A 12,115-nucleotide genomic window follows, 5' to 3' on the forward strand; every position below is an offset into this window, starting at 1 on the left:
TAGACAATAACATTAAAATTAAATTTTCATGGTTCAGATAGAACATGCAATTTTAAATAGTCAATTTACAATTTACTTATATTATCAAATGTACTGTGTACTCATGACATATTTTGCTGAAAAGCATATGTATATATATTCTCAGCAGCTAGCTTGTGATTGGTGGCTACACACATAATCCTCTTCTCATTGGCTCACCAGATATGCTTAGTTTGGCACCAGTAGCGCACTGCTGCTCCTGAACATTTTTTTTCACTTTTTTTATGTCCCGTTAAGAATAGTGTCCCTTTAATTCCCACATGAATAGAGAGTTTCAGCTAGATTACGAGTTTTCAGCGCTATAGAGAAATTAACGACAAAAGCAGCGTTATTTAACCTCCCTATGGCGCTGCTATTACAGGTTTACAATAAGCAGGCTTGTGCGGGCGATATGGTGGCGTTGAGCTCCATACCGCACCGAAATAAAAGTGCTGCTTTGACATGCTTGTGCACGATTTCCCCATAGACATCAATGGGGAGAGCCGGCAAAAACGAAGCCTAACATCTGCAATCGCAGAAACATAAGCTCCATAACGCAGACCCATTGATGTCTATGGGGAAAGAAAAAGTTACGTTTAAACTAAACACTCTAACATAAAAACCACGTCTAAACACCACTAATCTGCTGCCCCCAACATCGCTGCAAACTACATAATGTTATTAACCCCTAATCTGCTGCCCTTAACATCGCCGCAACCTAAATAAAACTATTAACCCCTAATCTGCCGCTCACGATATCGCCGCCACCTACATTATAGTTATTAACCCCTAATTTGCCGCCCCCCAATGTCGCCGCCACTATACTAAAGTTATTAACCCCTAAACCTCTGTCCTCCAACATCACTAACATTAAAGAAATATATTAACCCCTAAATCTAACCCTAAGCATAACCCTAACGTAACCCTAACCCTAACACCCCTAACTTAAATATAATTAAAATAAATCTAAATAAACCTTACAATTATTACCTAAATAATACCTATTTAAAACTAAATACTTACCTGTGAAATAAAAACTAAACTAGCTACAAAATAACTAATAGTTATATTGTAGCTATCTTAGGTTTTATTTTTATTTCACAGTTTTTATTTATTTTAACTAGGTAGACTAGTTAGTAAAATACAATTTTCTAAATTACAAAAAAAAAACCACTAAATTACAAAAAATAAAAAACGAAATTATAAAAAATAAAAACGAATTACTCCTAATCTAATAGCCCTATCAAAATAAAAAAGACCACCCAAAAAAAAAAAAAAAAAACCTAGCCTACATTAAGCTTCCAATGGCCCTTAAAAGGGCCTTTTGTGGGGCATTGCCCCAAAGAAATCAGCTCTTTTTTTTTTACAGGTAAAAGAGCTGATTTCTTTGGGGCAATGCTCCACAACAGGTCCTTTTGAGGGCCATTGGCAGTTTAGTGTAGGCTAGGTTTTTTTTATTTTGGGTGGGCTTTTTTATTTTGATAGGGTTATTAGATTAGGAGTAATTCGTTTTTATGTTTTTATCATTTCCTTTTTTATTTTTTGTAATTTAGTGTTTATTTTATTTTTGTAATTTAGAAAATTGTATTTTAATAATTAAATGTATTTTATTTTATTGTAATGTTAGTTTGTTTTTAGTGTAAGGCAACTTAGGTTTTATTTCACAGGTACGTTTGTATTTATTTTAACTAGGTAGTTAGTAAATAGTTAATAACTATTTACTAACTAGTCTACCTAGTTAAAATAAATACAAACTTACCTGTGAAATAAAAATAAAACCTAAGCTAGCTACAATATAACTATTAGTTATATTGTAGCTAGCTTAGGTTTTATTTCACAGATAAGTTTGTATTTAGTTTTAAATAGGAATTATTTAGGTAATAATTGTAAGGTTTATTAAGATTTATTTTAATTCTATTTAAGTTAGGGGGTGTTAGGGTTACTTTAGGTTCAGGGGTTCATATATTTATGTAGAGTTAGTGATGTGGGAGGCCAGAGGTTTAGGGGTTAATAATTTATTTTAGTATATTTCGTTGTGGGGGCTTTGCGATTTAGAGGTTAATAGGTTTATTATAGCGGCGGTGTGGGCGGACGGCAGATTAGGGGTTAATAATCTCTAAATAGTGTTTGCGATGCAGGAAGGCAGCGGTTTAGGGGTTACTAGTTTTATTATAGTGGCAGAATAGGGGTTAATAAAAAAATGTAGTAGTGGCGATGTCCAGAGCGACAGATTAGGGGTTAAAAAATGTATTATAGTGTTTGTGATGCGGGAGGGCCTCGGTTTAGGGGTTAATATGCAGTTTATGGGTGTAAATGTACTTTGTAACACTTTAGTTATGAGTTTTATGCTAAAGCTTTGTAACTTAAAACTTATAACTACTGATTTTAGATGGCGGTACGGATCTTGTGGTTATAGGGTGTACCGCTCACTTTTTGGCCTCCCAGGCAAACTCGTAATACCGGCGCTATGGGAGTCCCATTGAAAAATAACTTTTTTTTTTAAAGTGCGGTACTGACGTTGCATGGCGGCCAAAAAGGTGCGCGGTACACCTGTACCGACAAGACTTGTAATAGCGGCGTTAGGGAAAAAGCAAAACTCATAATCTAGCTGTAAGGTAGCTATAACAGGAAAAAAAATCTATCTTCACATGATTGTATTTGTTTATAAAAACTTTGGTGTGTATGTATATTGGACTATGGTCAAGGGCGGACAAGTACCCGATGCCAGGTCACCAACGAGGAGTGTGCTGTTTAAACACAAAAAGAACGGATGCCATATGTATTTGCTATGGTAGCCCATTGGATGACAAATATAAGTGAAAACCATTGCTATGCTTTGCGTTGCAGCCCTCCCTTACAGTTAAGGGAAGACATATAGCAGACGATACATTTGCTATGTGCATGGGCAGAGAATTATTTCCACTAAACTAGAGAAAGAACAGCATTTGTATCAAAATATCTAAAAAATACTTAAGTGATTCAGTTCACTGTTTCAGTTTTCTGAGTGCTAATTCTAACATACAAACCAGTTAACTATCCTCATTAGTTCTAAGCTGTATTCTGTAAATGGCTGCAGTTTTCAATGCTTTCTCCCTCTGATGTGTGCAAGGTCAAAGACTCCAAACTGTTGCAGTAGTGCATCCCCCCTTGTTTTGCTTGGTCTAAAAGTGAGTGTTGATTTATTGTGTGCTGTCTCTTTAACATTTACTATAATGGTTATTTAAATGATAGGCTTCTTAAAATTGCATTACGATGGATAAATTAAAGGGATATGAAACCCAAAGAATTTATTTTGTCATTCAGATCGAGCATACAATTTAAAAAAAGGTTTCTATTTACTTCTATTATCAAATTTGCTTTGTTCCCATGGTATTCTTTGTGATACCTAGGTGGAGCACTATATGGCAGGAAATAGTGCTACCATCTAGTGCTCTTGCATATAGATACCATTCTTGCAGAACTGCTGCCATATAGTGCACACACCTAAACGTATCTCCCTGCTTTTCAACAAAAGATACCAAGAGAGCTAAAAAAAATTGATAACAGAAGTAAATTAGAAAGTTGTTTAAACTTGCATGCTCTGCCTGAGTCATGAAATAAACATTTTGGAATTCGTGTCCCTTTAAAAGACTTACCATTCATATCAGCATTTTCAAATCGAACCCAGACAATTTTTTCTTTTTCATCTGTAGCAGGTGATCCACTGTAGGCCTACAGAATAAACATAATAATTACATTAAAATCACATTTACTAATTATTTAGGCAATCTACAGAAGCACAAATTAATTATTTAGCTTTCAATTATTCAAGAAACAAACTTCTTTGAATTATTTGTGCTTTAAAACAGATACAGGGTATAAACATTTTCACTTATAAAATAAGTACTGTAAACGTAAAGAGAAACATAAAATAAATATATAACTGATTGTGACTTGTCTCAATTTAATCAACATGATAAAATACATCTATATATTTATCAAAAAGGTATAAAGTCCTTGAAGTCTATGAAACAGAATAATAACAGGATTTTGTACAGATCATTAAATTCTTCTCATTCTGAGAGACAGCATATGAAGAAGGAGATGAATCATAATTTATAGCTTAGCTGCAAGCCACCAGAAACTTCTAACCAGATTTGAATTTAGAGCCCCATTCCCGTCCACCTTTCCTTAAGGTTATTCTTCAACCAAGTGAGGAAGAGTCAGGATTACAAACAAGAGAAGAGGAAAAATAAATGCAAAGCAGAGAGGCAAATAAAAAAACGTATCCAATCATAACAGGCAGGGTCTTCATGTGCTGTACCTATGAAGAAAGGGATCTATGGCATAAAAATCCCTTTCTCACATAAGAATAATCTCCTGCTTTATATGTGGTAATTCTCGACTAATAGACCCATACCCATGCAGTGTGCCTCACTAGTTAGCAGTCTGGCTACTACAACAAATGCCAGCGGTGTCCCAGGATGGAAAGGCCTGAGATCATTTAAAGGATCATTGAACTGTTGGGTACACCTACAGTAGCATGGTTACTAGTTACCATTATATTAATTGTCCTCCTGTACCTGCAACTCTCTTTAAAGCTGTTCTCTTATTTTAACTCATTACAGCATCCAGCTCTTAAAGCTTTGCATCTTATACTGGGCTCTGCCATCTTGTAGCACGGGTATTGTTGCATCCTGTGATTGAACCAGTGCACATTCACAGGTAAGTAATGTCACCGGCTTTTTGACAAGCTTACATAATAGAGAGCAGAAGAGTTTCATTTTTTTTTGCACAGTTTAACAGGTACATAACAAATATAAAGCTTCAAGATGGCATCGCCCAGTGTGGAGATGCACAGCTTCACTAGCTGATTATTGTAAGGGGTTAAAATAAAAGAACAAGTTTGAAGACAGTTGCAGGCACAGGAGAAAAAACAATAGCATAGTGACTAATAACTATGCTGCTGTCGTTGTACACATAAGTTTAATGCTCTTTAAATATTAAAAAAACAATGGAAACATGCCCCAAACATTAATGGAAAAACTAAAACTTCAAGATTGGCCTAAAAAGATAACCTAGCAAAAGTGCCCCACACATTCACAGAAAAGCCTAATAGGAAAATCTATGGAACGAAGTGAGAACCTTATCCTACACATGGTTAGTCATAAGTCAATGTTTTAGGGAAAAGAGAAAAAACAGTTGAATAGATGATCAAACAAGAGGACTATCCCACAATTATTATGATGAAGGATTATGGTTTAGTTGAATATAAATTATTTTAAAAATTAGACACAAATCATATCCTACTTCATACACTGTCACTATGAATGTCAAGAAAATATATGTAGGGAGAGACTTCCGTAGGCAGCCATCTGGTTGGTCACAATATTTATCAGCTCCAGTTGATGCTCCTAAAATCCATTAAAAATCTAATGTTTAGTATGTCATCTAGACTGAATACTGGCAGCTTTGTATCTCTGATGTTAAGTGGCTTGGTATTCTTATGTGGGTGGTTGGTTGCCTCAAAATTTAGATCAGTCCAAAGCAAGGGCCTGCATCAAGTGTAAAGATGTAAAGAAAGTGCACAGTACCATTACAATTATTAGAAGATTACAGATGCTTCAAGAAGATAAAATTATTATAGGGCAGAACTGGGAAAACCTATATCGGGGGATGATTATTATATTTCCAACTTTGGAGGCAGCAAGACTATTGATGACCAAGTCATGCATAGTGTTAGTAGCCCAGCTAGGCTGTTTGTATACAAATAAATGTACAATTATCCAAATTGATTAGACATAAGTAAGTTTCTAGGAGCCATAGCTATCTGGATCAAGGGAGTTATTGTTGTCCTAAGAAACACCCAACAACAATAAAGAATATAGAAAAAAAAATATCTTCATTAAAAATAAAAAAGTAAATGAAGAAATATTTACTGCATATGAAGATAAATATTTTAGCAATACAAACCATGAAAACATGGCAGAGGTAGTGATAATTGAAAACTATTCTCTGCCTCCCAAAATATTAGATTGTTTCACATTTGTAAAACAACTATAATTTATGTTTCAATTATCTTCTGTTTATCTCAATATCATATGAAGATGAAGTAGTATAACTAAAGAAAAACTTCACTGATATTCAGTAGAATTTAACAATAAGTTAAGAGCAGGGTTCTTCAAACTACGGGTCGGGACCCAATACTGGGTCGCAACACCATGCTTACTGGGTCGCTACTTGTGTGTGAGTGGTAAAGGAGAGTGTGTGGCGTGTGTGTTATATGAGAGTGTGTGTGGTGTGTGTGTTATATGAGAGTGTGTGTGGTGTATGTTATATGAGAGTGTGCGTGGTGTGTGTGTTGTATGAGAGTCTGTGTGGTGTGTGTGTTATATGAGTGTGTGTTGTATATGTTGTATGAGAGGTATGTGTGGAATGAGGGTGTGTGTTGTGTGTGTGTGTGTGTGTGATATGAGTGTGTGTGGTGTATGTTGTATGAGAGTGTGTGTGGGGTGTGTGGTATGAGCGTGTGTGTGATATGAGAGTTTGAGTTGTGTGTGTAGTATGAGAGTGGGTATGGTGTGTGTGTTGTATGAGTGTGTGTTCTATTATCTTCAAAAACACTTTCAAGTTTGACTACAATCAGGAATAAAGAATTCAAACATTTTAGTCACTTGGCCAAAAATTTCAGCTATCTTGTTGTATATTATCTCTAAAATTTTCAAACTAGGCAAAGAAAAGGAAACACACAACATGGGGTTTTACTGGGGAGAGGATTTTTAGGAACACATTATAAAATGTCTAAAACATTTATAGACCCCAATAATGTTTATTTTATAGTGGAGAGAAGTCCCGCTATTAAATAAATATGTAAATATGTAAAATGTGTCTGTATAGCCATGTAATTATTGTGGAAGCAATGATCACCTGTGCTTTTATTTCTGCCCAGTCACAAAAGAGTCCGCTCAAGATTATATTATAATCCCAAAAGCATGCATGGCCCCTCTTTCAAATGTGGCTACCCTTGAAGACATTTAGTAAGGTGATCACAGTAGCAACAGTGGCAACCTGACTATTTATAATGTTATTTACTAAAAACATAACACAAAACATAATTTATGTAAGAATTTACAAGATAAATTAATTTCTTTCATATTGGCAAGAGTCCATGAGCTAGTGACGTATGGGATATACATTTCTACCAGGAGGGGCAAAGTTTCCCAAACCTCAAAATGCCTATAAATACACCCCTCACCACACCCACAATTCAGTTTAATGAATTGCCAAGAAGTGGGGTGATAAGAAAGGAGTAAAAAGCATCAACAAAGGAATTTGGAAATAATTGTGCTTTATACAAAAAAATCATAACCACCATAAAAAGGGTGGGCCTCATGGACTCTTGCCAATATGAAAGAAATTAATTTATCTTGTAAATTCTTACATAAATTATGTGTTCTTTCATGTAATTGGCAAGAGTCCATGAGCTAGTGACGTATGGGATATCAATACCCAAAATGTGGAACTCCACGCAAGAGTCACTAGAGAGGGAGGGATAAAAATAAAAACAGCCATTTTCCGCTGAAAAAATAATCCACAACCCAAAATATAAGTTTATTCTTATAATGAAAAGAAAAACTTAAAAACATCAGCAGAAGAATCAAACTGAAATGTATGCAAAGAGAACCAAGTTGCCGCTTTGCAAATCTTATCAACTGAAGCTTCATTCTTAAAAGCTCGCGAAGTGGAGACTGATCTAGTAGAATGAGCCACAATTCTCTGAGGCGGGGCTTGACCCAACTCCAAATAAGCTTGGAGAATCAAAAGCTTAACCAAAAAGCCAAGGAAATGGCAGAAGCCTTCTGACCTTTCCTAGAACCAGAAAATATAACAAATAGACTAGAAGACTTCTTGAAATCTTAGTAGTTTCAATATAATAATTCAAAGCTCTCACCACATCCGAAGAATGTAAGGATCTTTCCAAAGAATTCTTAGTATTAGGACACAAAGAAGGGACAACAATTTCTCTACTAATGATGTTAGAATTCACAACCTTAGGAAAAAATGTAAAAGAAGTCCGCAAAACCGCCTTATCCTGATGAAATATCAGAAAAGGAGATTCATAAGAAAGAGCAGATAACTCAGAAACTCTTATAGTAGAAGAGATGGCCAAAAGGAACAACACTTTCCAAGAAAGTAGTTTAATGTCCAAAAAAAAATGCATAGGCTCAAACGGAAGAGCTTGAAAAGCCTTCAAAACCAAATTAAAACTCCAAGGAGGAGAAATTGATTTAATAACAGGCTTGATATGAACCAAAGCCTGTACAAAACAATACATATCAGGAAGTTTAGCAATCTTTCTGTGAAATAAAACAGAAAGAGAAGAGATTTGTCCCTTCAAGGAACTTGCAGACAAAATCTTATACAAACCATCCTGAAGAAACTGTAAAATTCTAGGAATTCTAAAAGAATGCCAAGAAAATTTATGAGAAGAGCACCATGAAATGTAAGTCTTCCAAACTTGATAATAAATCTTTCTAGAGACAGATTTCTAGAAACCTCTATGACTTAGCACTGGGCATTCAATTTCCACACCTTCAAATTTAATGATTTGAGATCCTGATGGAAAAACAGACCTTGAGACAGTAAGTCCGGCCTTAATGGAAGTGGCCAAGGTTGGCAACTGGACATCCGAACAAGATCCGCATACCAAAACCTGTGAGGCCATGCTCGAGCCACCAGCAACACAAATGATTGTTCCATGATGATTTTGGAGATCACTCTTGGAAGGAGAACTAGAGGCGGGAAAATATAAGCAGGTTGATAACACCAAGGAAGTGTCAATGCATTCACTGCTTTCGCCTGAAAATCCCTGGACCTAGACAGGTATCTGGGAAGTCTCTTGTTTAGATGAGAGGCCATCAGATCTATCTCTGGAAGACCCCACATCTAAACAATCTGAGAAAACATATCTGGATGGAGAGACCACTCCCCTCCCCCGATGTAAAGTCTCACGGCTGAGATAATCCGCCTCCCAATTGTCTACACCTGGGATATGAACCGCAGAAATTAGACAGGAGCTGGATTCCGAGATACTTCTTTCATAGCTTGGGGACTGTGAGTCCCACCCTGATGATTGACATATGCCACTGTTGTGATATTGTCTGTCTGAAAACAAATGAACGGTTCTCTCTTCAACAGAGGCCAGAACTGAAGAACTCTGAAAACTGCACAGAGTTCTAAAATATTGATTGGTAATCTCGCCTCTTGAGATTTCCAAACCCCTTGTGCTGTCAGAGATCCCCAAACAGCTCCCCAACCTGAAGACTTGCATCTGTTGTGATCACAGTCCAGGTTAGACGAACAAAAAAAGCCCCTTGAACTAAACGCTGGTAAATTAACCTCCAAGCCAGAGAGTATCGAACATAGGGATTTAAGGATATTAATTGTGATATTGTTGTATAATCCCTGCACCATTGGTTCAGCATACAAAGCTGGGGAGGTCTCATGTGAAAACGAGCAAAGGGAATCGCGTCCGATGCTGCAGTCATGAGACCTAAAACTTCCATGCACATAGCCACTCTTGTCTGTTAGAGACAGAGTCTTGGACACTGAATCTATCTGGAAGCCAAAAAAAGGTGACCCTTGTCTGAGGAATCAAGAAACTTGTCAGGATAGGTAAAGTCCAGAGTTAGACCCAAATGCTAGAATGGGGGTAATAACACCCTAGCACAGTATATACCCGGACCTGACCCTGCGACAGATACAGTATGAAATACTCACAGAGATAGGCTGGAAGATGGCACAGCAGGGTCAGGAGAAGAAACTGCGTGTAGATAGGGTTAATCAAGAGAGTTGTCAAGTAAGCAATGACCAGCACCGTGTAATCAGGCAGGTAGGGGTTAAGCAATAGAGTAATCCAACAAGCAATGTCCAGCAACGTGTAATCAGGCAGGTAGGGGTTAACCAATAGAATGATCCAACAAGCAATGTCCAGCAACGTGTAATCAGGCAGGTAAGGGTTAACCAATAGAATAATCAAACAAGCAATGTCCAGCAACGCGTAATCAGGCAGGCAGGGGTTAACCAATAGAGTAATCCAACAAGCAATGTTCAGCAACGTGTAATCAGGCAGGTAGGGGTTAAGCAATAGAGTAATCCAACAAGCAATGTCCAGCAACGTGTAATCAGGCAGGTAAGGGTTAACCAATAGAGTAATCCAACAAGCAATGTCCAGCAACAAGAAATCAGTCAGATAAGGTTTCAGGGTTCAGGATAATAACAAGCTCAGGTTCAGAAATATATATATAATACTCACAAGCCAACGAGTGAAAACAAACAGGCACCGGAGGAGAGAAGACGTCGGAATAAGAAGCCATTCTGACGTCAGAGGAGAGGGACGGCTTCAGCCAAGTTGCTAGGCAACAGAGCGTAGTGCAACAGCGCCGAAGAAATCCGGAAAGAGGAAGAGCGATCAGCTGAGCGATCGCGACAAAACTCTTGGTAAATTGATCCTCCAACCATGTTTGAGAAGAAACAATTCTAGTTGATTCGTGTGAGATTCTGCAGAACGTAAACACTGAGCGAGTACCAAGATATCGTCTAAATAAGGAAACACTGCAATACCCCGCTCTCAGATTACAGAGAGTAGGACACCTAGAACCTTTGAAAAGATTCTTTGAGCGGTTGCTAGGCCAAATGGAAGAGCAACGAATTGGTAATGCTTGTCTAGAAAAGAGAATCTCAGGAACTGAAAATGATCTGAATGAATCGGAATATTAAGGTATACATCCTGCAAGTCTATTGTAGACATAAAAACAGAATTTATGCTTACCTGATAAATTACTTTCTCTTACGGTGTATCCAGTCCACGGATTCATCCTTACTTGTGGGATATTCTCATTCCCTACAGGAAGTGGCAAAGAGAGCACACAGCAGAGCTGTCCATATAGCTCCCCCTCAGGCTCCGCCCCCCCAGTCATTCGACCGACGGTTAGGAGAAAAAGGAGAAACCATAGGGTGCAGTGGTGACTGTAGTTTTACAAAGATAAATTTGAACCTGACTTAATTGCCAGGGCGGGCCGTGGACTGGATACACCGTAAGAGAAAGTAATTTATCAGGTAAGCATAAATTCTGTTTTCTCTTACTTGGTGTATCCAGTCCACGGATTCATCCTTACTTGTGGGATACCAATACCAAAGCTTTAGGACACGGATGAAGGGAGGGAACAAGTCAGGTAACCTAAACGGAAGGCACCACTGCTTGCAAAACCTCTCCCCCAAAAATAGCCTCCGAAGAAGCAAAAGTATCGAATTTGTAAAATTTGGCAAAAGTATGCAGTGAAGACCAAGTCGCTGCCTTACAAATCTGTTCAACAGAAGCCTCATTCTTGAAGGCCCATGTGGAAGCCACAGCTCTGGTGGAATGAGCTGTAATTCGTTCAGGAGGCTGCTGTCCAGAAGTCTCATAAGCCAATCGGATGATGCTTTTCAGCCAGAAGGAAAGAGAGGTAGCAGTCACTTTCTGACCTCTCCTCTTACCAGAATAGACAACAAACAAGGATGATGTTTGTCTGAAATCTTTAGTTGCTTTTAAATAGAATTTTAAAGCCCGAACCACATCAAGATTGTGTAATAGTCGTTCCTTCTTAGAAACTGGATTAGGACACAGAGAAGGAACAATGATTTCCTGGTTAATATTCTTATTAGAAACAACTTTCTGAAGAAAACCAGGTTTAGTACGCAAAACAACCTTATCTGCATGGAACACCAGATAGGGTGAATTACACTGCAAAGCAGACAATTCTGAAACTCTCCGAGCAGAAGAGATAGCTACCAAAAACAAAACCTTCCAAGATAATAACTTAATATCTATGGAATGTAAAGGTTCAAACGGAACCCCTTGAAGAACTGAAAGAACTAAATTAAGACTCCATGGAGGAGTCACAGGTTTATAGACAGGCTTGATTCTAACTAAAGCCTGTGCAAACGCCTGAACGTCTGGTACTGCTGCCAGTCGCTTGTGTAACAGGATAGACAGAGCAGATATCTGTCCCTTTAAGGAACTAGCTGACAATCCATTCTCCAATCCTTCTTGGAGAAAAGACAATATCCTGGGAAT

At 37.6% G+C, this 12,115-nt stretch overlaps 1 protein-coding gene across 2 annotated transcripts in view; it reads right to left on the minus strand.

Moving 5' to 3' along the window:
• Positions 1 to 12,115, minus strand: part of BCAS3 (BCAS3 microtubule associated cell migration factor) — a 2,220,355-nt gene that overhangs the window by 2,112,509 nt on the left and 95,731 nt on the right. For both annotated transcript variants that reach the window (XM_053707348.1, XM_053707349.1), the window contains exon 4: positions 3,654 to 3,729. In XM_053707348.1, coding sequence (XP_053563323.1) covers positions 3,654 to 3,729 — 76 coding nt within the window. The remainder of the gene's footprint in view (positions 1 to 3,653; positions 3,730 to 12,115) is intronic.

The sequence above is a fragment of the Bombina bombina genome, chromosome 3, assembly GCF_027579735.1.
Source record: "Bombina bombina isolate aBomBom1 chromosome 3, aBomBom1.pri, whole genome shotgun sequence".
NCBI classification, from domain to species: domain Eukaryota; kingdom Metazoa; phylum Chordata; class Amphibia; order Anura; family Bombinatoridae; genus Bombina; species Bombina bombina.